This window comes from Helianthus annuus, chromosome 4 (genome assembly GCF_002127325.2).
Source record: "Helianthus annuus cultivar XRQ/B chromosome 4, HanXRQr2.0-SUNRISE, whole genome shotgun sequence".
NCBI classification, from domain to species: Eukaryota; Viridiplantae; Streptophyta; class Magnoliopsida; order Asterales; family Asteraceae; genus Helianthus; species Helianthus annuus.
In genome coordinates, this window is record NC_035436.2 from 30,407,028 (window position 1) to 30,430,053 (window position 23,026).

General features: G+C 37.1%; 2 protein-coding genes and 2 long non-coding RNA genes across 10 annotated transcripts; 2 read left to right on the forward strand and 2 right to left on the reverse strand.

Moving 5' to 3' along the window:
• The first annotated feature begins 926 nt into the window (after positions 1-926).
• On the forward strand, positions 927-1,956 carry LOC118491386. Its single transcript, XR_004891549.1, has 2 exons — positions 927-1,206; positions 1,593-1,956. It is a non-coding gene; the product is annotated as an uncharacterized LOC118491386 (long non-coding RNA).
• Positions 1,957-3,649: 1,693 nt separating this feature from the next.
• LOC110883395 (probable LRR receptor-like serine/threonine-protein kinase At3g47570) lies at positions 3,650-10,556 on the reverse strand. Its single transcript, XM_022131161.2, has 3 exons — positions 10,202-10,556; positions 7,411-9,719; positions 3,650-4,132 (listed from the first exon to the last, which is right to left on the reverse strand). The coding sequence occupies exons 1-2, from the start codon at positions 10,554-10,556 to the stop codon at positions 7,819-7,821; spliced, it is 2,256 nt and encodes a 751-aa protein (XP_021986853.1). The 3' UTR covers positions 3,650-4,132; positions 7,411-7,818.
• Positions 10,557-11,968: 1,412 nt separating this feature from the next.
• LOC110883393 lies at positions 11,969-12,664 on the forward strand. The gene has a single exon (XM_022131159.1). It carries the CDS (start codon positions 11,969-11,971, stop codon positions 12,662-12,664), a length of 696 nt encoding a protein of 231 aa, XP_021986851.1.
• A 3,005-nt stretch (positions 12,665-15,669) lies between these two features.
• On the reverse strand, positions 15,670-19,750 carry LOC110886687. 7 transcript variants are annotated; one of them, XR_004891553.1, is made up of 5 exons: positions 18,321-19,750; positions 17,385-18,232; positions 17,102-17,272; positions 16,777-16,911; positions 15,670-16,450 (listed from the first exon to the last, which is right to left on the reverse strand). It is a non-coding gene; the product is annotated as an uncharacterized LOC110886687 (long non-coding RNA). The 7 variants fall into 7 exon arrangements; XR_002562914.2 differs by having other exon boundaries at positions 15,670-16,628; XR_002562915.2 differs by having other exon boundaries at positions 16,826-16,911; positions 18,321-19,749.
• Between the last annotated feature and the right edge of the window lie 3,276 nt (positions 19,751-23,026).

Sequence of the window (23,026 nt, forward strand, 5' to 3'; positions counted from 1 at the left end):
TAGCACCATATAAATACCGTATAACAATATGTAACACCATATAACACTATGTAACACTATATATCATTATATAACAAATATAACACTATACATCTATCATAGACATGCTATCAGACAACCTATAGTGTTATATTTGTTATATAATGATATATAGTGTTACATGGTGTTATATGGTATTATATGGTGTTACATATTGTTATACGGTGTTTATATGGTGTTATATAGTATTATATATGGTGTTATAATACACTTCTCACACTTCTTACACTTCTTACACTTTTACAGGATCCTCTACCTATATATATATATATATATATATATATATAGGAGAAGAATCATTTAGGAACCACCCTTTGTTGCGAGAACCGCGAGAACCAATGTGAACACAACCAAAAATACCTAAAAAATCTAAAAAACACACAAAACTTTTTTTATATATATTTATGGAAAATTCGCTACTTTTCCTTAATAAAAAAATTTTAAATTTTTTTTTGGGCTACTAAAAGCAGCGATTTAAATAAAAAATTAAAAAAATTAAATTTTTTTTGTGTGTTTTTTTAGATTTTTAAAGATTCTTTTTTAGGTTTTTTGGGGTTTAGTTTTAGCATATGGGGGGGGGTAGGTTTTTTTTTTGTTTTTGGTGGTGTATTGTGTTTATTTTGTTGTGTTCACATTGATTCTCGCGGTTCTCGCAATAAAGGCGGTTCTCGCAATAAAGGTGGTTCTCGCGTGAACCCTACCAGTATATATATATTGGGGTAAATTACTTTTTGAGTCCCTGTGTTTTATGGGTTTTAACTAGTTGAGTCCAAAAGCAAAAAGTTTAACGACCTGAGTCCCCATAAACATTTTCTTTAACCATTTGAGTCCAAATTTCTAACCCAGTTAGAATTTTGTTGTTAAATGACCAAATTACCCCTATAAAACACAGGGACTCAAAAAGAAAAATAATATATAATCCCCCAATTAACATTAACAACCTTCCTTCACCACCATCATTCACCTTCCTTATTCAATACCCAACTCGAAACCCTAGCCCTTTAATCCCCAAATCCAAGTTGTATAGTGTAAAATAAGTTGGGGTTTTTTATCTATATTAAAAACCGAATCATTTGATACCAATAACACGTATCGGTTGCGAGTAAAAGAAGAAACAGAAGAAATCCGGCAAAGTTCTGCAATTTCGGCAACCAGGAACAACTTTCGGTGAGTTTTCGGTATGAATTGAGTGGATTGGAGGATATAACAAACTTGACAGAAATCAAACCTAAATTGCATTCTTTGATTCAGTTTTGATTTAATATTGAAAATATACAATTTTCCATTTATAACACGATTTGATCCGATATTATGCGTGAATCTGGATTATTAACGAGTATAAGTGCATAAATGAGCCTTTGGAAACATGATTTTAGCTGATTTTCAGAATCATCAACTGAAACATAAAGCTTTAAATTTCAATATCCACTTAACAACAAATTTTATCCTAATTCCTAATTTGGAATAGGATAAAGACGATCCATCAATCCAGATCTTGGAATGCTATAACAACTATTAAACAAAATGAATAATTTCTACTCAATTTGGGATAGGATAACCACAATCAATCTATCCAATATTTGGAATATGAGACAAATCGGAAATGAACAAGTATTACTCAAAACAGAGTATAAAAAAATCTATACCCATGGTGGAGCCGAGAGGACAATCGGTGCGCCGACGGGAGCCGACTCACTCTCACGAGATGATTTGCGCTCCTTCATGGTGGAGCTGACTCACATTCTCCGGCGTGTGAATGTGACGGAATGAGAAGTGGTGACCGTTATTACATTCTCCGGCGTGTGAATGTGACTCACCTTTGTTAATTTACCATTTTAATTTCTTCACTTCTAAAATGTAACAAGTACATAAAAATTATTTAATTTGCTTGCACTTATAGTTAAATTATATTTTATACATGTAGCATTAGAGTTACTTTAACAAAGTTTTAATTATTTACTTTATTAAGCAGTCGTGTGTCTAGGAAAATAGAATTTATAAAGTTAATATTTTTTTTAAAATAAACATTTCCGTAGTCGGGCAGGAAACTGCCAGTTCATTGTGTTACTATGGCCCCTCTAGGTCGACCTTTGTAGAATAGGATTGTTGTGTACGTTTTCCAACATATAAAGAGAGATGATATAGTGTGCTCGACGGGGATGATGTCACTAATGTGCATGGTATTATGCTCAACGATAGTGATGTACGTTGTGCTAGGGCATCCAAATTCTAACACCGATATATATATATATATATATATATATATATATATATATATATATATATATATATATATATATATATATATATATATATATATATATATATATAGGGAGCCGCTAGAATGAGAACCACCTCGAGTTGTAAGAACCGCGAGAACTACACCCCACGGAGCGCCGTTCGCCGCGATTTTTTTTTTACAAGTAGATGTGTGCATTATAAACACGGCCGTAAAAAATCACGGCGAACGGCGCTCCGTGGGGTGTACTTTTTTACACCTCAAGTTTGGTGAAAAAAAAAAGAAAAAAGAAAAAAAATTAAAAAACACCAAACTTGAGGTGTAAAAAAGTACACCCCACGGAGCGCCGTTCGCCGTGATTTTTTACGGCCGTGTTTATAATGCACACATCTACTTGTAAAAAAAATCGCGGCGAACGGCGCTCCGTGGGGTGTAGTTCTCGCGGTTCTTACAACTCGGGGTGGTTCTCATTCTAGCAGCCCCCTATATATATATATATATATATATACAAGAACAATTATAAGACTTTCAACACATAAAAATATTTGTTCGGAAACGAGTCGGGTCAAATATTAGACGGTATAACTTCGAGTTACTTTAATTTTTTATGCCGCCGCAACGCGCGACGGGTCAAGAACTAGTTCAACACAAAATGTAAAGAGTGACTTACAACTAATCATATTATAATTGAAACATTATGTAAAAGAAAAAAAAAGCCTGTAAGGCTATCCGTAATGGTTAATGTCCCTACGGGCATTTTCTGCCACATCAAAATCATAACCCCTTTAAAAAATGTGTAATGGTTAATGTCTCTTAATGCCCACATTCCATCTTTACTTTCCAATTTTGTTTTTCTAATTGGGCATTATATTAGAAATTCTCCCCCCTTTTCATGCCACTAAAAGCCCATGGGGTGGTGTTAAGGGCATTATCAATTCACTTCATGCTCCTATAAAGCTCATTAATCATGGTCTAATACCCATTTAAAACTTAAATTGGGAAAAAATTTAAACAAGCTAATAAATGCATCTGTAAAATTGTTATCTAAGCGCCTAAGCCTGTCGTCCTAATTAATCTATAAATGCCTGCAAACATCTTTTTTCAAACATGATTGTTTCTTCAACTGCTCTTTGAAGGTAATGCAACATATAGTAAGCAGAAATAATGTTTAGACTATGAGGTCTTTTAAATCATCCCATGGCTCTTTTTTACATTAGTTCGATCTCTAGCATGTTCTTTATTCATGTTATGTTTATTTGTTCTTTTGATAGAAGTTGCCACGGGGTGGGGGGGGGTTGGAAGCGGGGAAAACTCGGGGTGTGAAAATTGTGAACAGGTTCATGTATCCTTGGTCGGTAAATATATTAATATTTTAAAATTTAAATTAGTTTAAAATAATTTAGTTTTGGGGAGTTAAGAGGAAAATTAGGATAGCATCATTTATTTATTCTGGGACAACCAGGAAAAGTAGGGAAAAAGTTTATGTGACGCTAATGTGGCAAACAAAAAAAATCTGAGAAAAGTGCAACAACTCCCTCCCCCTAACTGAGTGGTTTTACTCTAAAAAACAAAGAGCTCACAATTTTTTTTCATCCTAATTTAAAAACTATGAAAAATCACATATCGTGGCACATCAATACAAAAGAAAATACTAAAATACATCTCAATAAAATATGTCGCGATATAGGTCGACACCAAATGGTAAGCAGTACTTGTCTTCAAACCAAAACAAACCAAACATAATCCCAAATAAAACAAGTGTCTTACAGATAAATAAACATTCAATGCACATAAGTTTCGATTCAAGTCACTTTCTAGAGCTCAGTCGTGCTAAACTTCACTCATTATTGTTACCTGAAAAGTACACGAAAAAAGTAGCAACGAAAAATAGTGGGTGAGTTCGTAGGATTAAAATAAATAGTTGTTGTAGTAATCAACATAAGTTTAGACAACAATGTTAAATAAGTACAGAAGTAGGGTGATGCAATTGTCATGAGCGCATAATCAAACCTAGCAGACTACGTCCTTTCATTAGTGTCACAATTGATATCAATCATCATCGTCATCATACTCAGTAAATCCCACCAATAGCATAGCTAGAGTCTCAGGAGGGTAAGATGTAGACAGTCTTACCTCTACCCCATAACGTTTATTGAAGGGTTATACAAGGATTATCTATTTGTGAAATTTTTGATTGTACAATATGTTGATGATGATAATGCATCCTACTTGATTCTAATGTGCATGTTTCATATGAAATTATCCAAAATCCTATACTAATTAAAAACATGATTTTCATCCCTAACTTTATATAAAATCAAATTGAAACCTAAAAGTTTGTAGAAATGGTTTTGTTGTGAAAGATGATTGTTTTAAAAGCGAGATGAATACTAGTTTACATGTTCATGATTTTGAACATTTTGACATGATTTTATAAGTTTATTGAAAATAAAAGATAGAAATGTAAGAATGGTAAACAAACACATATCAAATTGTAGGGAATGATGCAAAAATGATGGATATACTCTTGGAATCCTGGTTTCCATATTTGAAAATGGGGGAGAATGGTGGTGGTGGCCAAAAATGGTGAGAGAGAGATATGAGAGAAGGCGGTGAATGATCGAGAGTGATAAGAATGAAAATGTGTTTTAAGAGCATTCACATCCTATCCATCAATTCCGAGAAGGAGATTTTTATATTATAAAAGGTGGTTGTAGATGGTTGTGAATGGATGAGAGAGAAAATGTTATTCTTCATCTGTATATGTATATTCGAGGGGACACTATCCACTCTCTATAATTTTTTACTATATTTTGAAAGTAGTTGTGAATGGAGGTGAGAGAAAAGGTAATAATAAAGGTATAAAAATATTATTTAATTAGAAGGAGAGAGAATATAGTTGTTTTTAGTTGTCGGCGTATCACACGGGATGAGGTGAGAACAACCCTTAGAAAGATGGGAAGGGCTAAGGCAGTTGGGCTAGATAACATACCGATTGAAGTATGGAAATGCTTGGGAGAAGAAGGAGTACATTGGCTAACTATTTTATTCAATCTTATTTTCAAATCTGGGAAAATGCCATATCAATGGAAGAATAGTGTAGTAGTACTTGTGTATAAGAACAAAAGGGACGCCCAATGTTATGGGAATTACAGAAGGATTAAGTTGCTAGGATACACTATGAAATTATGGGATAGAATAATTAAGACAAGAATCAGGAGAGAAACTCAAGTCACAGTAAACCAATTTGGTTTCATGCCAGGGCGATCGACTACGGAAGCAATACATATTCTAAGGAGATTGATGGAGAAGTATAGGGAGAAGAAACGGGACCTACACATGGTGTTCATTGATCTTGAAAATGCCTATAACAGTGTGCCACGTAGACTGGTTTGGGATAGTTTGGACAGTAGAGGGGTTTCTGGGAAGTATATAGACTTAATTAGGTATATGTATGTTAGGACTGAGACTTGTGTCCGAGCGCCTATAGGGGATACTGATTTTTTCCCGGTGGAAGTAGGACTGCACCAAGGGTCTGCTTTGAGCCCTTTTTCTATTTGTAGTTATCCTAGATGAGTTGACAAAGTTAATTCAGGAGGCTCTTCCGTGGTGCCTGCTTTTTGCAGATGATATTGTGTGGACACATAAGGTTAGACCGGATAAGAAATGATGTTTTTAGGGAGAGGTTAGAAGTAGCTAGTATATCAGATAAGATAAAGGAGAGAAGATTGAGATGATTTGGGCATGTGAAGAGGAGGCAGACGATAGAGCCAGTTAGAGTGGATGAGTGGATTATGAAGGATTTGCAAAGATTGCACCTCTCTGAGAACATGGTCCATGACAGGAGCTCGTGGAGACGTAGAATTAAGGATAAGAATGTATTAGTAATATTGTTGTCTGCAATTTAATTTTATATTAAATATTACCACTAATATTTATTAATAATATTGTTGTGTGGCAAATTAATTTTATGTATCATCAATTTAGCTTTTAGTATCTGAAATATACAAATAACGTCTTAAATTCTAAGGGGTCATTTGGAGGCTTTTTAGGATGTTAGACCGTGGGGTATGGTAGACTTGGGTTGGGGCTTTGGTTGATACGTGTAAATTTCAAAACTCAATTCTCAAATCCACTTTGGATGGGGTATGGTGGGACTTGGGTTGGGGGCTTGGGTTGGGGGTATGAGTTGACACATGGGGGCATGCGAAATGGCTAGATTGCTTTGGCCATTGAGAGCCTGCCATGTCACCTTGCTAGCCCGCCCCACGCCCGGCTTGAAAGCCAAGCCCCAAGGGCCACGCCCCAACCCAAGCCCACCCGGGGTGATGGCTTGGGCGTTTTCCCCCAACCCAAGCATCATACCCTATGGCCTTACAATATATAAGTTTCCTATATCAACTCTAGTATCAACACATTTAGCATCATCATAAGCCACTTAGATTCAAGTACGATCAAAGATCAAGTCAATGTCAAAGAAATGGTTAAAGTGAAACTTGATTAGGAGTGTTAAAAAGTTCACGGCTTGCTTGAAAAAACTCGCCTCGGTTGTAAACGAGTTGGCTCGGTTCGATTTGTAAACGAGCCGAGTCCGAGCTAGATCGAACCTAGCCGAGCCAAGCCTGAGCTAGGGCTGGCTTGGCTCGTGAGCCCGTGAGTCGGCTTGAATTATTATATTTTGTATATATTGGTAAAATTCTATATGTATTAAAATTTAAAATATGACGGAGGTAGTTAAAGTATTAACATTTTAAGTTTTAATTAATTAGGTAACATATAAAAAAAAAAGACACATATAATGTTTTTAGTATGTCATTCTGTGTTTAAAATATTAGAAAAAAAAACAAAAACAATACATAATGTTTATTTTTTATTATATTATCAATCCTTGTAAATATTTAAAAAATTATGAAAATGAGTTAAAGTTGGCTCGATTGGGCTAGAGTTGGCTCAAACTTTTTACTAGTCGAGCTTGAGCTCCACTTTTTAGTTCGATGATATAAATGAGTCAAGCTAAGCGGGCTCGTTTAAGTTTGAGCTCAAGCCTAACCTGGCTTGGCTCGGCTTGACAGCCCGAGATGACATGCATGAGACACCATCTCTTTCCTAGACCTGAATAATGAACAACGTACCTCAAATATTTTCAAGTGTATCGAGAATCCGCTGCAATTCACGCACAACCTTTTTGACATCCATCCTTTGTGTTGGGGAATCCACAGAGCATGCTACTCCAATCTTAATTGTTAGAGTCAAACATTCCTCTATTTTCTTGGCATTTTCTTCATTATTTTGCAGAACAATTCTATCATCTTGATACAGGTTTAGAATGTTAACATCAATGATATCAATTACATTGTCTAGCAAGGCCATTGAAGCAAATTTATGAAGGCTAAGGTCTTCATTAAAGATGTCATCAGTTGGGTGTTTCCCGGCCATCGCCTCTAGAACTAGTATTCCAAAACTGTAGATATCCCCATTACTTGTCATCTCACTCCCGAGACCATACTCTGCAACTTACAAGCAATTACATTATAAAAAAGTTAATAATGTAAGTAAATATGAAAGCCTATTATACCTGGAGCAATGTCACCCATTGTACCGCGAATCCCAGTTGAGTTGTTTTGGTATGAAGTTCCAAGAAACCGAGCTAAACCGAAATCTCCAACATGAGCCACCATATCATTATCGAGTAGAATGTTACTAGGATTCAGGTCACCATGAATAATGGTTGGTAGACAGTGATTATGAATATAATCAAGTGCATTTGCTACATCCATAAGAATTTTTATCATTTGAAGAAGGTTTAGCCTTGATGTATTTCCACTTGAATGCAACCAATCATGCAAACTCCCATTGGGCATGAACTCATATACCAAAGCTTTGAATGGATTTCCTTGAAAGTCAATACTTGAACATGAAGTTATAATCTTCAACAAATTCCTGTGTCGAAGATTCCGCCATGCTTCAAATTCCCTCATAAAGCTTCTTTGAGCTCCTCGAGTATGAAGATGTAGAACTTTGATTGCAACAAATGTGTCATTATCTTCAAAAAGGATTCCTTTATAAACAGAACTATAACCACCAGTTCCAATCAAATTGGATTCGGAGAACCCATTGGTAGCCTTTAGAAGTTGACTGTATGAAACTTTTAGGTGTCGTTCGCTTGTTGACGATGGTGAAAGATGGCTCTTTCTTTTCTTCTTACACCAAGCATATGCTAAACATGTTGCGGTGAAAAGTGCGGATGCGATCAATGTGACTATTAAATAGAGATGAAGCTTCTTTGTAAATTTACTTGTCTCCTTGCATTTGGATAACCCAAGTTCAATAATGCCACCACAAAGCCTTCTATTCCCCAAAACAGAGAATGTACTTTCATTAGCGAACACTCCTAACATTGGAACTTCACCCTCAAAATTATTATATGATAGGTTCAAATATTCTAACTTAAACTTTTCGAAAAATCTAGGAATATGCCCCGAAAAGTTGTTATGAGAAATATCGAGTTCCACCAATCCTTTCAAGGAATTTAATGATAATGGTATCATACCTTGAAATAAATTGCCTTTGAGGGACAACCGTAATAGGCTACTACAGCCACCAAGGCTACTAGGAATGTTACCAGAAAAATTATTATCAAATAAATTCAGAGTAGTCAACATGTTGAGGTTTCCAATCTCAGTTGGAAGTGAACCAAACAGGTTATTTTGAGAAAGATCCAATGTTATGGAGAGACTTGAAAGTTGAAGAAGTTGTACAGGTATTTTCCCATTAAGTTTATTGTCATTAAGGAACAAGGATAATATATGATGACAATTTCCTAGACTTGATGGAATTACCCCTTCTAACATGTTTGAAGATAAAGAAAGTTTTAGCAATGATGACAAGTTCCCTATGGAATCAGGAATTTGCCCTGAAAGTTGGTTTTCATACAAATAAAGGTCTTGCAAGTTTTGAAGTTTACCAATGGTTGAAGGGATATTTCCCGTGAATTGGTTTCCTCCTAATGACAACTTATTCAAGCCAACAAGATTACCGATTGAACTAGGGAGGTTTCCATGTAACTGATTTCCATAAAATGTTAGCTCATAGAGTTGATTAGAAAGATTACCAATTGATCTAGGGAGAACTCCTTGAAACCCGCAATTACCAAATGCTAAGCTCTTTAATCTTCTGCAATTTTTCAAAGAATCATTAAACTTCATTTCATCTGCTTCTTTGCTTCCAAAGAGGTTATCTTCGATGTTTATAATTTCCATCTTCGTTAGCTTTGAAAAGTCAACTGTCAAGTGTCCACTAAACTTGTTTTTATTGAGTTCAAGAAGTTTTGAACTCGTACAATTAGAAATGGATGCCGGAAGAGGTCCACTTAGTTGGTTACCCCATAATTGAAGCCAAAAAAGATTAGGAAGCATTGCACCTATGGCCGAATAAAGACCACCTGTCAATTGATTATTAGACAAGCTAATATTAACTAGGAGTGAAAGGTTATAAAGAGAATTAGGGATGGTTCCATATAAATTACAACCACCAAAGTAAATTTCTTTTAAACTTTTCATGAGGCCTAAGGTGTCCGGAATGGTCCCACCCAAGGGATTTCCAGCAACAGATGGTTGGGATTCCACCTGTAAGCTTATTATTAAAAAGTGAAAGAACGGTAAGTTTGGTGAGGGTACTGATCTCCTTGGGTATGCTTCCAACTAGCTCGTTATCGGAAAGATAAAGCTCTTCAAGGTTTGAACAACCGGATATGTTAGTTGGAATTACCCTACAGAACTTGTTAATTGCAAGACTGAGGACCGTCAACCTGGAGAGATGACCGATTTCATGAGGGATGGTTCCGGTTAAGTTACAACCTCTAGCGTAAAACTCTCTTAAATTTGTTTTGGTACAAATAAAGTTGACGTAGCCTATAAAGATGACCAACTTCTTGAGGGATGGCTCCTTGAAAGCTGTTGTTACCAAGAGAAAGCGTCCGGAGGAAGCTCAGGTTCCCCACATGAGGATACAGTGAGCCTTCTAGACCTTGCGATGACAAGTTTATATAAGTCACTCTTCTATGCCGCTTCCCACAATAAACATGACTCCAGTCACATAAATGAAGAGAATCGTTCCATGAGGTTAGAGCTCCATATGGATCTCGAGTGATCAACGACTTAATCTTCAGCAAAGCCTCATGATCTGTCTCAATTCCACCACATATGACAGTGGAAGAGAGAGATATAACAAGAGAATAAAAGAGGAAATGAATAGAAGAGAAGGATGATAAGTTAACCATTGGGTACGAGTTCTTTTTTGAAAAAGAACTTATGATCACAAAGTATAATCGTTGGCCTTTTGTAGCCACAATACAAGGAATTTAAGATTGCTAGCTGGTGGAATTTAGAAATATAATCCAAGATAAAGTCGTGATTGGTTGGCTTACATCCATTTTACATGCAGAATAATGTCAGGAAGAAGCAGGATAATGTTCAATATGTTCTAAGGCTGGAGGGTGTGGTTGGAGTCCTCTAGGGGCTTTAAGGGCTTTATCAGGCCACGCCAGTGTCACCTAGGATCCACCTCAGCTATGGAGCCCCCTTTAATTCGCATGGTGTGGATGAAGCCCCTTATTAAACAAAATTAAAAAAAATCATTGGTTTAAATCAAGTGGGTCCCTCTATAGCGCTCCTTATCAATCTTTACCATGATGGAGCCCCTCGTATAGCGCCCCACTTTAACTCGGACGGTGTGGTCGTATGGCGCCCTGGGGCGCTATAGTTGCTGAGTTGGCGGGGGTGGCGCCCCCACACCCTCCAGCCTAGGTAAACACTACCCCTCATTTGTTCAGGATGCATTAGTGACCTTATCTTTTAATTTAGTTGAAAAAAAAAAGTTTCAATTACTCGTCTGGCTTGATCTCATATATATTCACGTTCGTTAGCTGAATTTAAAATTGGAAAATTAACGACAAAAGTATAGTTGGTCATTCACGTTCAGATGGATTTAAAATTGAAAAACTAAGACAAAAGGATAGTTGGTCAACTTATTATCAAAATAAACAATGCAGACTAGAGGTGCACAAATCGGGTTAGGGTTTCAATCCGAACTGGTTTCAAACGGGTTGGGGTTAGGATGAAACTATTCAAACCGGGTTGGCACTCAAGCCCGGTTGGGTTCTAACCGGGTTATGAGGCAAGAGAATCGAACCCTATGAAACCCATTCGGGTTGGGTTGGGATCGGGTTAGGTTATCAAACCGGGTTCAACCCTATTGACGGATGAATGCCTGCTATTCCATAGCGCTTTGGGAGCGTTTATTATTTTTGCGCTTTTTGTGTGTTTTGATTTAACCAACACCTTTAATACATATGTATGCTAACGTTTTCGATGAAAAAAGTTAATGTACTATAACGATCACAAAGCCGTTAAATAGCCATTGGGTAATTGTTGACTTAATAAAGTCAAATTACTATTTTACCCTCTAATTATTCTGTTTATTGTTAGTTAGGAAGTTAGAGAACGGTTAGTCATTTAGTGTTTGTCTGTATATAATTAGGGCTTGGGATAATTCAATTCAAGCTTTTCATTTTCTCAATTTACATGGTCTCATCCTGATTCGATTCTTTTTTTTTTCGTTTCCGCGATCAATTTCTTCGTGATTTCTTCAGTTTCTACGTTCATTTTCGTTCTTTTTGCTCTGTTTTTCATCATGCCTGAATCGATTCCGTCTTCTAGTGCGATTGATTCTTCCAATCCTTTGTTCTTACATCCTTCTGATCATCCTGGTATGCTTCTTGTTTCCAAACCGTTTGATGGCTCGGGATTTGGTGCGTGGAAACGTGCCATGACGATTGCCCTATCTGCGAAGAACAAATTGTTGTTTGTCAATGGTGAATTTGCTTCTCCTACTGATTCTTCTCAACTTTCTCTCTGGAATCGGTGTAATGACATAGTGGTTTCTTGGATCATAAACACATTATCTCGAGAAATCAGTGGAAGTGTTCTTTATGTTGCGTCTGCTCGACAATTATGGCTTGAACTCAACGATCGATATGGTCAAGACAATGGTGCCAAGTATTATCAATTGCAAAAGAGTTTAACTGATCTTGTTCAAGGTAATTCTGATATTGCTTCTTATTTTACGAGACTCAAGACTGTTTGGGATGAGTTAATGTCAATTAACACCATTCCAATATGCACCTGTGGTACTGCTAATCTTCTGGCTAAGAGAGATGAAGATCAGCGTCTTAGGCAGTTCTTGATGGGTTTAAACCCCTATTATGATACGGTCAGAGGTAATATTCTTATGATGAAACCGTTACCTACTATCAATCAAGCTTATGCTCTTGTTGTTCAAGATGAGAAACAAAGGGAGATTCATTCTTTATCTCCTTTTTCCTTCTGAATCTGCATCTATGAATGTTAATACCCAGCTTTCTTTTGGGAATTCTGATAATAAGAAGGTGCAAGTTTGTTCTCATTGCAAGAAATCTGGACATAATGTCAGTAAATGTTGCAGAATCATTGGTTTTCCCAAAGACTTCAAGTTCACAAAGTCAAAACGTTGAACTGCTAACAATGTGGAACTTGAATCTGACTTGCCTTTTCAACAGTCAACAAATCCTTTTGTTAATAGCACTTCTCCTGAATCTTCAAATGGTTCATCATTTATCTCAGTTACACAATACAATGAGTTGATAAAATTGTTGCAGCATCACAATTTTGCAAAAGAAACTCAATCACAGCCTACTTCTTCGATTCATGCTACTAATTTTGCAGGTATTATAGCCTGTAATTCCACTAATGTTCACACAAAATGGATCATTGACACTGGAGCCAGTAATCACATGTTTAATGATCCAAATCTATTTTCCAATCTTCACTACATTTCAACTCCGTTTTTGATTGGTCTTCCTAATGGCCATGTTATAACAGTTCATCAGGGTGGACTGTTATACTTCATTCTGATCTGATTCTTCATAATGTTCTTTTTGTTCCTGAATTCAAGCATAATCTGCTTTCTGTTTCTAAATTGTGTGATGATAATCAAGGCATTGTATACTTTCCTAATAAAAGTTATTTGTTGCAGGCCCCATCAATGAAGAGACCCCTGGTTCTTGGTGATCTCCTAGATGGGCTCTACATTTTCAAAGCAAACACTCCTTCTTTTCATTATTTCAACACTTCTTTGTTTACCACTTCTACTTGTAATTCTACTATTTCAAGTACTATATGGCATCATAGGCTTGGACATTTGCCAACCTATAAAATGAAACAATTAGATGTCATTTCTAATAAAAATTTGCCTGTTCTTGATCATTGTTCAATCTATCCTAAAGCTAGGCAACATTGCTTGCCTTTTCCCACTAGCACACGTTCCACTAAGGCTATTTTTGATTTATTGCATGTTGATGTTTGGGGACCATATAAAACATCCACTTATAACGGCTGCAAATACTTTTTGACAATCGTGGATGATTTTAGTCGAACCACTTGGACCCATTTACTCGCAACTAAAGGCAACGCTTTTGTTGTTTTGCAAGCTTTTATTGAAATGGTTGAAAGACAGTTTACTATCAAAGTAAAATGCATAAGATCAGATAATGCATTTGAATTGGGCAGTAGTATAGAACATGCTACTTATCTCAGGTCTAAAGGCATTGTTCATCAAACCATTTGCCCTCATGCTCACCAATAGAACGGGGTGGTTGAGAGAAAACATAAACACCTTTTGGAAACCTCAAGGGCTTTATTGTTTCAATCTAATCTTCCTTTAAAATTCTGTGGAGATTTTGTTTTAACGGCTACTCATTTAATCAATCTTTATCCTACACCTTTATTCGATAACAAAACTCCTTTTGAAGTTCTAACACAAAAGCCTGCTTCATACTCACATCTTAAAGCTTTTAGATGTTTGTGTTATTCTTCAACCATTAAACAAGGAAGAGACAAGTTTCAACCTCGAGCTACACCTTGTTTATTCATCGGCTATCCCATTGCAAATAAAGGTTACAAGTTGTATAACCTAGACACCGATACTACATTTGTTTCAAGAGATGTGGTATTTTTTGAACACTTGTTTCCTTCTTTGCACAATCCTAACAATTCTTCAATCTTTCCTCCTCTTCTAATTGAACATTTCAACTCTTTCTTTGATGATTCATCTTCTTCAATTCTCTTCCATCATATTCTCCTTCTCCTAATCCGCCTTCTAATCCTCCTCCTCCTGTTAGAAGGTCCACAAGATCCTCTAATCCTCCATCATATTTACATGATTATGTATGTAGTCATGTTCATACTTAAGATTCACATGTTCATTGCTATCATACCATCACTAATGAATGTCTGCCCACTGCTTCTGCCAATTATGTTGATCTTTCTAAATCCAGTCAGCTTATTGATCATCATCTTGATATTTTGCACGAGCCTACTTCATATAAACAGGCTGCACAATTTCCATCTTGGCAGGAAGCAATGGACAAAGAGTTTACTGCTCTTCAAAACAATAACACTTGGTCTATAGTTGATCTTCCTCCTGGAAAGAAACCCATTAAGTGTAAGTGGGTTTATAAAATAAAGTATCATGCTAATGGGACCGTTGAAAGATGCAAGGCCCGTTTGGTTGTCAGGGGGGACACTTAAAAACATGGCATTGATTATAGTGAAACTTTCTCTCCAGTAGTTAAGATAGTTAAGATGACTACTATTAGATCTCTCATTGCTATTGCAACAAAACTGAAATGGCCATGTTTCAGCTTGACGTGAACAATGCGTTTCTCCATGGGGATTTAGATGAAGACATTTATATGTCTCCTCCTCCTGGTATGACTTTACCATCTAATCATGTTCTTAAACTTCAAAAATCACTCTATGGCTTAAAACAAACATCAAGGCAATGGTATCACTACTAGAAAAGAGGGTTTTTGTCATGAAACTTTTGGTCACAAAACAGTAGCAATTTCACTGTTGTCACCATTTTGCCACCGAAAATGTGGTGACAAAAACACCCGTGTCAATTGCCCTAATAGCGACCATTTTTATATTTTGCCACCTTATTTTTGCCACCACAAAATTGGTCAAAATTATTTGCCACCGCTTCTTGCTTGCTACGGTCGGCCTTGTTTGCTACCGAGTTGTGACGAATTTTTTGCCACTTTATTGCCACCGTTTAATATTGCCACCATTTAGCCACCAACCATTTGCCACCATTTAACCACCATTTTCATTGAAAATCGGTAGCATTTAACGAACTTGTTGAATTATTTGCTACCATTATTTGCTACCATTATTTGCTACCATTTTGTGATTGCTTGAATATTGGTTTTTGATTCAGATTGATTTTCCATTTTTCCCTGCTTTTTTCATAAAAATTACATATCAATAAAATTACAAAATTATATTAAAGCCTAATAAGATCACGAAAACCCAAAATTATATAAAACATCTCTGTATCAAAAGCATATAAAACATTCTAATAGAAATACCAGCTAAAACATCAGATAACTAAAATTATCCTAATATGATAAACATCGAAACATTTAAAACCAAGTGTTTGTAGCCTATCTTCGAATCGTACTTGTTAACATAGCTTCAATTTGTGACATCCTATCGAGTATAGTATCTTTATCCACCTTATCTTTTCATTTGAACACTCTCTCAAACCTCAGACAGGCTTTCGGCTATAACCTTGACCCGTTTAGCTAAACGGTTTGGCGGGTTCAACCTGAGCTGGCATGCCATGCGGGATTTGGTTAATACAACCGGTTATGTAGCCTGGCCAGTAATACGCTGATGTATCCAACAGATTTCTTGCGATATAAGCCTCGACTATCAAATGGTGCAAGTTTCCAGCTACAATATCTTTCGTGTTGACCAGGTCAAAGTATGCGCTGCTACCGACATTAATGCCGGATATGATCATCATTGCTCTTGCAGCAGCCTGATTGGCGGCGGCAATAACCGCCTGAGGAGGAGTCAGCAAGGTCTGATAGTCATCCAAACTTTGTAAACTTGACACCAACTCCATACGGCGGTTTTCTTTGCAAGTTTGTGTTGTTTGGCAGTTAATATTGTTTTGTGACAAACTTTCTTCGTCCTCGATTAAATCAGAAACCACTAAAGTTGTGATAGACAATAACATGCATAAACGAGTATCCAAACGCGGCATAGGACCTTCAATGGGATCTCTTTCCTGAAAACAAACAAGACGATTAAACATCCAAATTTGCAGGTTGTTTTGATACACAAAAAAAGACTAAATTTGATAGAAATCCGAATCCTTTGAACAAGCCGAAGAACGGCCATCCAAAGACCAAGAAAACACTCGTGCCAACTGGTTCCATGTAACGCTTGAAGAGCTTTTACATGACCTGTAATAAGAGAACATAAAATCTTTATTCAAAGTTTCTTATTAAATGTGGTTTATATTATTGATACTAGTAGGAATGCCCGCGCGTTGCGGCGGATGTCTCTACTCATCAGATTAAATTATACAGTGGAGCGCGTTGAATGCATTACATGTTCAAATCATCTAATGTGTACTACGAGCTCAGCTGGCATATGTAACCTTAATGGGGCCTTATAAAACGAGTTTATCCACATTTGTTGTTCTTCATCCACGTCTTCCATATAAGCTTTCCGGTAATCTGGGACCTGATGTTAAACATATAAATAATTAATACCTTTTTAAAACTATTTGTTACAAGATTTATGCTTATGAATAAACGATGATTATATTTCCGAGATGTGTCAAAGTACAATACTTCTCTTTTTGCAAGAACTATGACTTTATTGCAAACTTTGATTAAAAAGTTAACAACTAAACGATGCAAGAGAAACTTACTTCAAAAAACTGATTGATGAAGCCTGGGGCCATCCACATATCTTCTCCTTCATACAAGTAGGGATGCTGCGGATCACTATATGGACCCCGCTCTTCTCGGACCACTGTACCAGAAAAACAATGTTTTGACCACATTTATTAAGTGTATATGTATCCAAAGTAAAATCGTCCCTGCACAACAAGCAGTAAAAGGTTACCATTCATTTAAACCACAGATATGAACTGCCACAATTTACTATATTACTGGAATATACGAAAGAAAAAAACAGCCCGTAGGACTTACATAATAGGTTCGTTCATTGAGTTCAAAAACACCGCAACCATGCATTCTGCCATGTTTCCACTGACCCGCATAACGGTATCGACCTTTCTCCGTATCATCAATAACCATGAAAATGTAGTTTGTAACAAAAATGTTGTTGATACAATTCGCTTTGCATTTCAACTTACAGTTTCTCTCCGAATTGCCTGACCCACTCTTCATTCTCATAAAACGGAATTTGACGTCTGCCCGGAGAGAAACGAACACAATCTTCAATATCCTTCTCGAGCCACTCTTTATCCTCTGGCGACATAAAAATCTACCCATTTTGACTTGTTATCTAACCCACCTAACAGGTCCGTTTTGCCGTCCCTAGTTTCAAGACTGAAAGATAATAGTAGTGCTAATCCATGCTTTAAGAGAATTGACCTTAACCATAACCATGTCATCACCGACACATTGTTGAAGGCATGGAAGAAACCTTTATTGAGCCCCAGTTATCAAAGGATACAAGATACACAATTTGGTTAGTTTGAAACGAAAACTCATGGCAAAATTAGACCTGGCAAACGGGTCGGGTCGGGTCATGGGTCAAAACGGGTTCGGGTCGAAATGGGTTCGGGTCAAAATGGGTTAATTAAAAAAAGGGTTATTTGGGTTCGGGTCGAAACGGGTTTGGGCCAGAACGGGTTTAGGGTCGGGTTAGGTTGGTTTAAAAAATGTTTTTAACAAGAGCATTAATAAAGTTTTGCCCTTTACAGCCAAAGACACTGTGAGAGATAACAAGAGCATTATTTATAGGCTTATAGCCAAATACACCATATGCTTCTAATATTCCCTTCATGCATAAGTTCCAGCCTTAATGAACACTGCAAAAATGAGTTAAACTTTAAAAACAAATTCAAAATTCAAGAATTAAACCGAAGTGTAAATTTGAAGTTAAAAGTTCAAACATACGTGGAGCAGTCGGTGCTAGGGCTAATCTTATAAGGGATGTTGACACCGCACTTCCCCGGGAGGCTGCTTGCAAAGCTGAGATTAACGCCCGAGTTGGACGCATACACACTCTTTAAGCATCCGCAGGCAGCCTGACGGTCAGGAGTCGACTTTGCAGCATTATTGAGTCCTTTAACTCCACCACAACAAGCCGGTGGCACAGGACCCCCCTCCCCCTTTCATTAGGTACCCTAAGCATGGCGCCAAGGTGCTGACCACCTGGCGCCAAGGATCGGGTCGGGTCATGGGTCAAAATGGGTTCGGGTCAAAATGGGTTAATTAAAAAAGGGTTATTTTGGTTCGGGTCAGAACGGGTTTAGGGTCGGGTCGGGTTGGTTAAAAAAATGTTTTTTTTTAAGTTATTGAGAAAAATAGTGAGCATGAAGAAAAGATAAAAACTGTTATCGAGAAGAACTGACTTCCATGATTTATCTTCTTTTTTCCAATAGTTGGTGTATAGAACTGCAACAAACCAAGGCATTAATTTGATATTTTGAATGGTTTACCTGTAACCATTCAAAAATCTTTTACAAAATAAAGTGAAATGAATGATGTATAAATAATGGAATTACATCCACACCCCATTCATCCATGTGGATGTCCAGGGCACAAATTGATTACACATTATCCACTAGAAACAACGTTGGGTGCTCGGTGCTGGTACTCATCTGACAGTCAGCAACGAATGCCAATTAGCTCATGTATGAATAAACCTATCATATGTGTTTAGGGATAATAACTTTACCAAGTATTTTCCTTACAGTAGCCCAAGTAAAATACATCTAATTGTAAACTGAATTAAACAATCGATATGAAAGCTTGTAAAACTCAAGGGTATTTTCCTAATTAAATAATCATAAATCAAACACACTGTCAACGTTTTTCAAATTAATAAATTAACACAAACAGCCAAATAATATCAAACAATTAATCATCTAATCATCCAACTCGTTTCAAGTAATTGATGTAAGCATACCAGAGAAGAGATGCGATGCCAAACGAAGTCACCAATTCAACCTATTTACTGGCGATGCCACAGAGGAAGAAGTCGCTATTACAGTTTTCAATTCGTCCGGCACCAAGAGCATTATGCCCGACTTCACTGTTCCCCATGTCATCATCAGTCGGAAGCACGACCTTACCATGAGCCTTCACCAATCTCCACCTATCAGGGGCGCTCGAAATCGGTGAAATCAAAGTGATTTTAGTTGACAATACAGTTAAATCAAGTGCGGAACGGTGAAATCAAAGTGATTTTAGTTGACAATACAGTTAAATGAAGTGCGGAAATCAAGAAAGAGTGGAGGATTTGTATCCTACGAGTGGATTTCCATGGAGATTAGGAACCCTAATTACGAGAATTTGGTGAGACATAGGGGAGTGGGTGAGAAGCAAGGATTAAAATTTGGTTGGAACCCTAATTAACTTTTGAAGCGTGCAGATGCATTCACTAAAAAAATAATCCGCCTATTTGAATTTTCATCTTGTCACCGATAACATGGTCGCAATTAATAAATACATTTTCATTTTTCAAGTTTTTATGTATTTTTCCCACAAATTGCCACCGAAAATAAAAAGGTGACAAAAATTGCAACCACTTTGCTACCATATCATGGTAAATATACTTATTTTCATTTCCGTGGCAAATCGGTGGCTACATTTGCTATCATTTTTTTCGGTGGCAAATTTTGGTCACAATTGCCCAATTTTCTAGTAGTGTATGCCAAACTTTCAACTGTCTTAAAATCAAAAGGTTATATGCAGTCTGCCAATGATTATTCTTTATTTACCAAGTTAATGGGATCGTCTACGGTTCATGCAACATTATATGTGGACAATATCTTGGTAAAGGGGAATAATCCTGAGGAGAGAACTGCTCTTAAAGCTTTTTTGCATGATGCTTTTCAAATAAAAGATTTTGGGTCTTTGAATTATTTTCTTCGCATAGAGGTTCATGCTCACTCGAATGGGATTATCTTGTCACAAAGAAAGTTTGCCAAAGATTTACTAGCTGAGTTTGATTCATCAGACCTGGATATTCAAAATTCTCCTTTACCATCTCATTTACAATCGAAGTTAAAAGATGGTGATTGTCACGGCCCCTGGCCCGGTGTGACCCGGTCCAGGAGCCGCAGGACAGAAACCCGTGGTATTTGATTATTTAATTTGGCAGCGGAAATAATTGACAAGATCTTTTAAACTAAAAATGCCCAGTTATTTTATTTCACAATTTGGGATGAACCCCGTAATTTACAATAAAGGAAATTTCACGAGGAAATCCATGGTTTTACAAAACAAGTTTATTTATTTTATTGAACCACTTCATCAAGCTTGTAATGCTACATAGCACTTTTTCCTTGATCACAACAGATCACCTGAAACATGTTTTAAAAAGGTTTTGTCAGCGGGGAAATACTGGCGAGTCATTCAATTTGCACGAAAGACACATTGTTATAAATTTACAACATTAAGGGTTTTTATATTTGCCCCTATCATATAATTAATATAATTAACTGGTTTGAGCTGTCACTCGACCGAATCTATGACTGTGGACATATCACTAATTAGGCTCGCCCACCTAACAGTGATAAATCGTTAGTAGTAATGTGCACAAAGCCCCCACATACTGCCAGTAACTAAAGATCAGCAAAGACTTAATCACTGCAAAATATAACTGGAAAACATTTAGGGTTTTGCAAAGTAATTTGATAAAAAGAGAATGACTCACATTGCAGGTTTAATCGGACAGAACCTTGCCTACTGATTTAATCTTGTAAACTAATTTAAATAACAATGCATACGAAACTAGGTCAGTAACTTAATACAACATTTAGGATAAGCTCACGAAATCAAAACCCTCACGACGAATGAAAAAATATAGACCGAATTCGGGCAGCACTTAAACATCCATCGGATTGGTTTCAATCGATTGAACATTGTATCGTGGAAGTGATCGAGTTAATACCCTGTAATCGTAGCAGCGTTTCCCTACTTAGAATTACGATTTTGAGTAGTAAACTTCGTTTTCGAACAAAATTTTCGAACACAGATGAACTGCTCATACACCAGCAATTTATAGCTACTTTTTGGGTTTTACGCAGCCCGCGTAAACCCTTAAAAGAACTTACGCGGCCCGTGAGGGCCAGCTAGTCTACAACTAGGGCTACCGTGTCACGTATAGGCCCGCCACGTGTGCGACACGTGGCCTGTTCGCTTATCGGTGAACTTTAAGTTGTCGCGGCCCGCGTAACCTTACCTTATGGCTTACGCGGCCCGCGTGGAAACCAATTTTCTTGTTTTCTTGATTTTTCATGCACATTAGGGTTTTAGGGGCCCTGGTTTTCACTTACGAGTCGTTTTGGGACATTTTTGCAGGTCCTTACATCCTCCCCACCTTATTTAGAATCTCGTCCTCGAGATTTACTGAAATAAGTGAGGATACATTCGCTTCATTTTCGATTCCAGCTCCCAGGTATACTCGGGTCCTCTTTTCGAATCCCACTTAACTTTGACAAGTACCAATCTTTTGTGCTTGAGAAACTTGACCTTCCTATCTTCTATTTGAAGTGGTTTCTCAACAAATTTTAGCTTTTCATGCACCTCTGTATCCTAAAGAGGTACTACCAGGGATTCGTCAGATAGACATTTCTTAAGGTTAGATACATGAAACACGTCATGTACTCCGACTAACTCTTCTAGTAGTTTTAGGCGATAAGCAACTGGTCCTATCCACTGAATTACTGGGAATGGTCCTACGTACCTTGGACTTAGTTTTCCTTTCTTACAAAAGCGAACTACCCCTTTCCAAGGAGAAACTTTTAGGAGTACCTTGTCTCCAACTTGAAATTCCAGTGGCTTCCATCGATTGTCTGCATAACTTTTCTGGCGATCTCGAGCCATTTTCAGTCTTTCCTTAATTTGAGTGATCTTATCGGTGGTTTCTTGCACAACTTCGAGACCTGATAATTGACTTGCTCCTTTTTCTGCCCAACAAACTGGAGTTCTGCACTTTCATCCATACAGTGCTTCGAATGGGGCAGCTTCGATACTTGCATGATAACTATTGTTATAGGAGAATTCAATTAAGGGTAGGTGGTTATCCCAATTTCCACCGAAATCTATTACACATGCACCCTGAGCATGTCTTCCAGGGTTTGGATCGTCCTTTCACTTTGTCTGTTGTTTGGGGATGGTAAGCAGTGCTTAAGTTTAGCCTAGTTCCCATGGCTTCTTGGAAACTTGTTCAAAATTGCGAAGTAAAACGACTATCTCTATCTGATACAATAGAGAGTGGGACTCCATGTAAGGATACTACTTCGTCTACGTATAACTTGGCTAATCTTTCCATGCTAAAGGTTTCCTTCATGGGCAGAAAATGAGCCGATTTGGTTAATCGATCCACAATTACCCAAATCGCGTCATTACCCTTTCTGGTTTTGGGTAACATAGTAACAAAGTCCATGGTTATTAGTTCCCATTTCCAAACAGGCATTTCTAGTTGTTGGAGTAACCCTGAAGGTTTCTGGTGCTCTACCTTAACTTGTGAACAAGTTAGACACTTAGATACATATCTAGCTATATCCTTTTGCATTCCTATCCACCAGAAATTATTCTTTAAATCTTGGTACATCTTGTTGTTTCCAGGGTGCATGGTATATCTAGATTTA

Excerpts from the sequence above, each read along its gene's own strand:
- LOC110883395 (XM_022131161.2), bottom strand. The coding sequence starts at position 10,556 with ATGGTTAACTTATCATCCTTCTCTTCTATTCATTTCCTCTTTTATTCT. Across the intron at positions 9,720-10,201 it reads AGCCATCCCTCAAGAAGTTG|GTGGTCTTTATTCGGCCATA; the intron begins GTCATCTTTATA and ends ATCAATTGACAG.
- LOC110883393 (XM_022131159.1), top strand. The coding sequence starts at position 11,969 with ATGCCTGAATCGATTCCGTCTTCTAGTGCGATTGATTCTTCCAATCCT.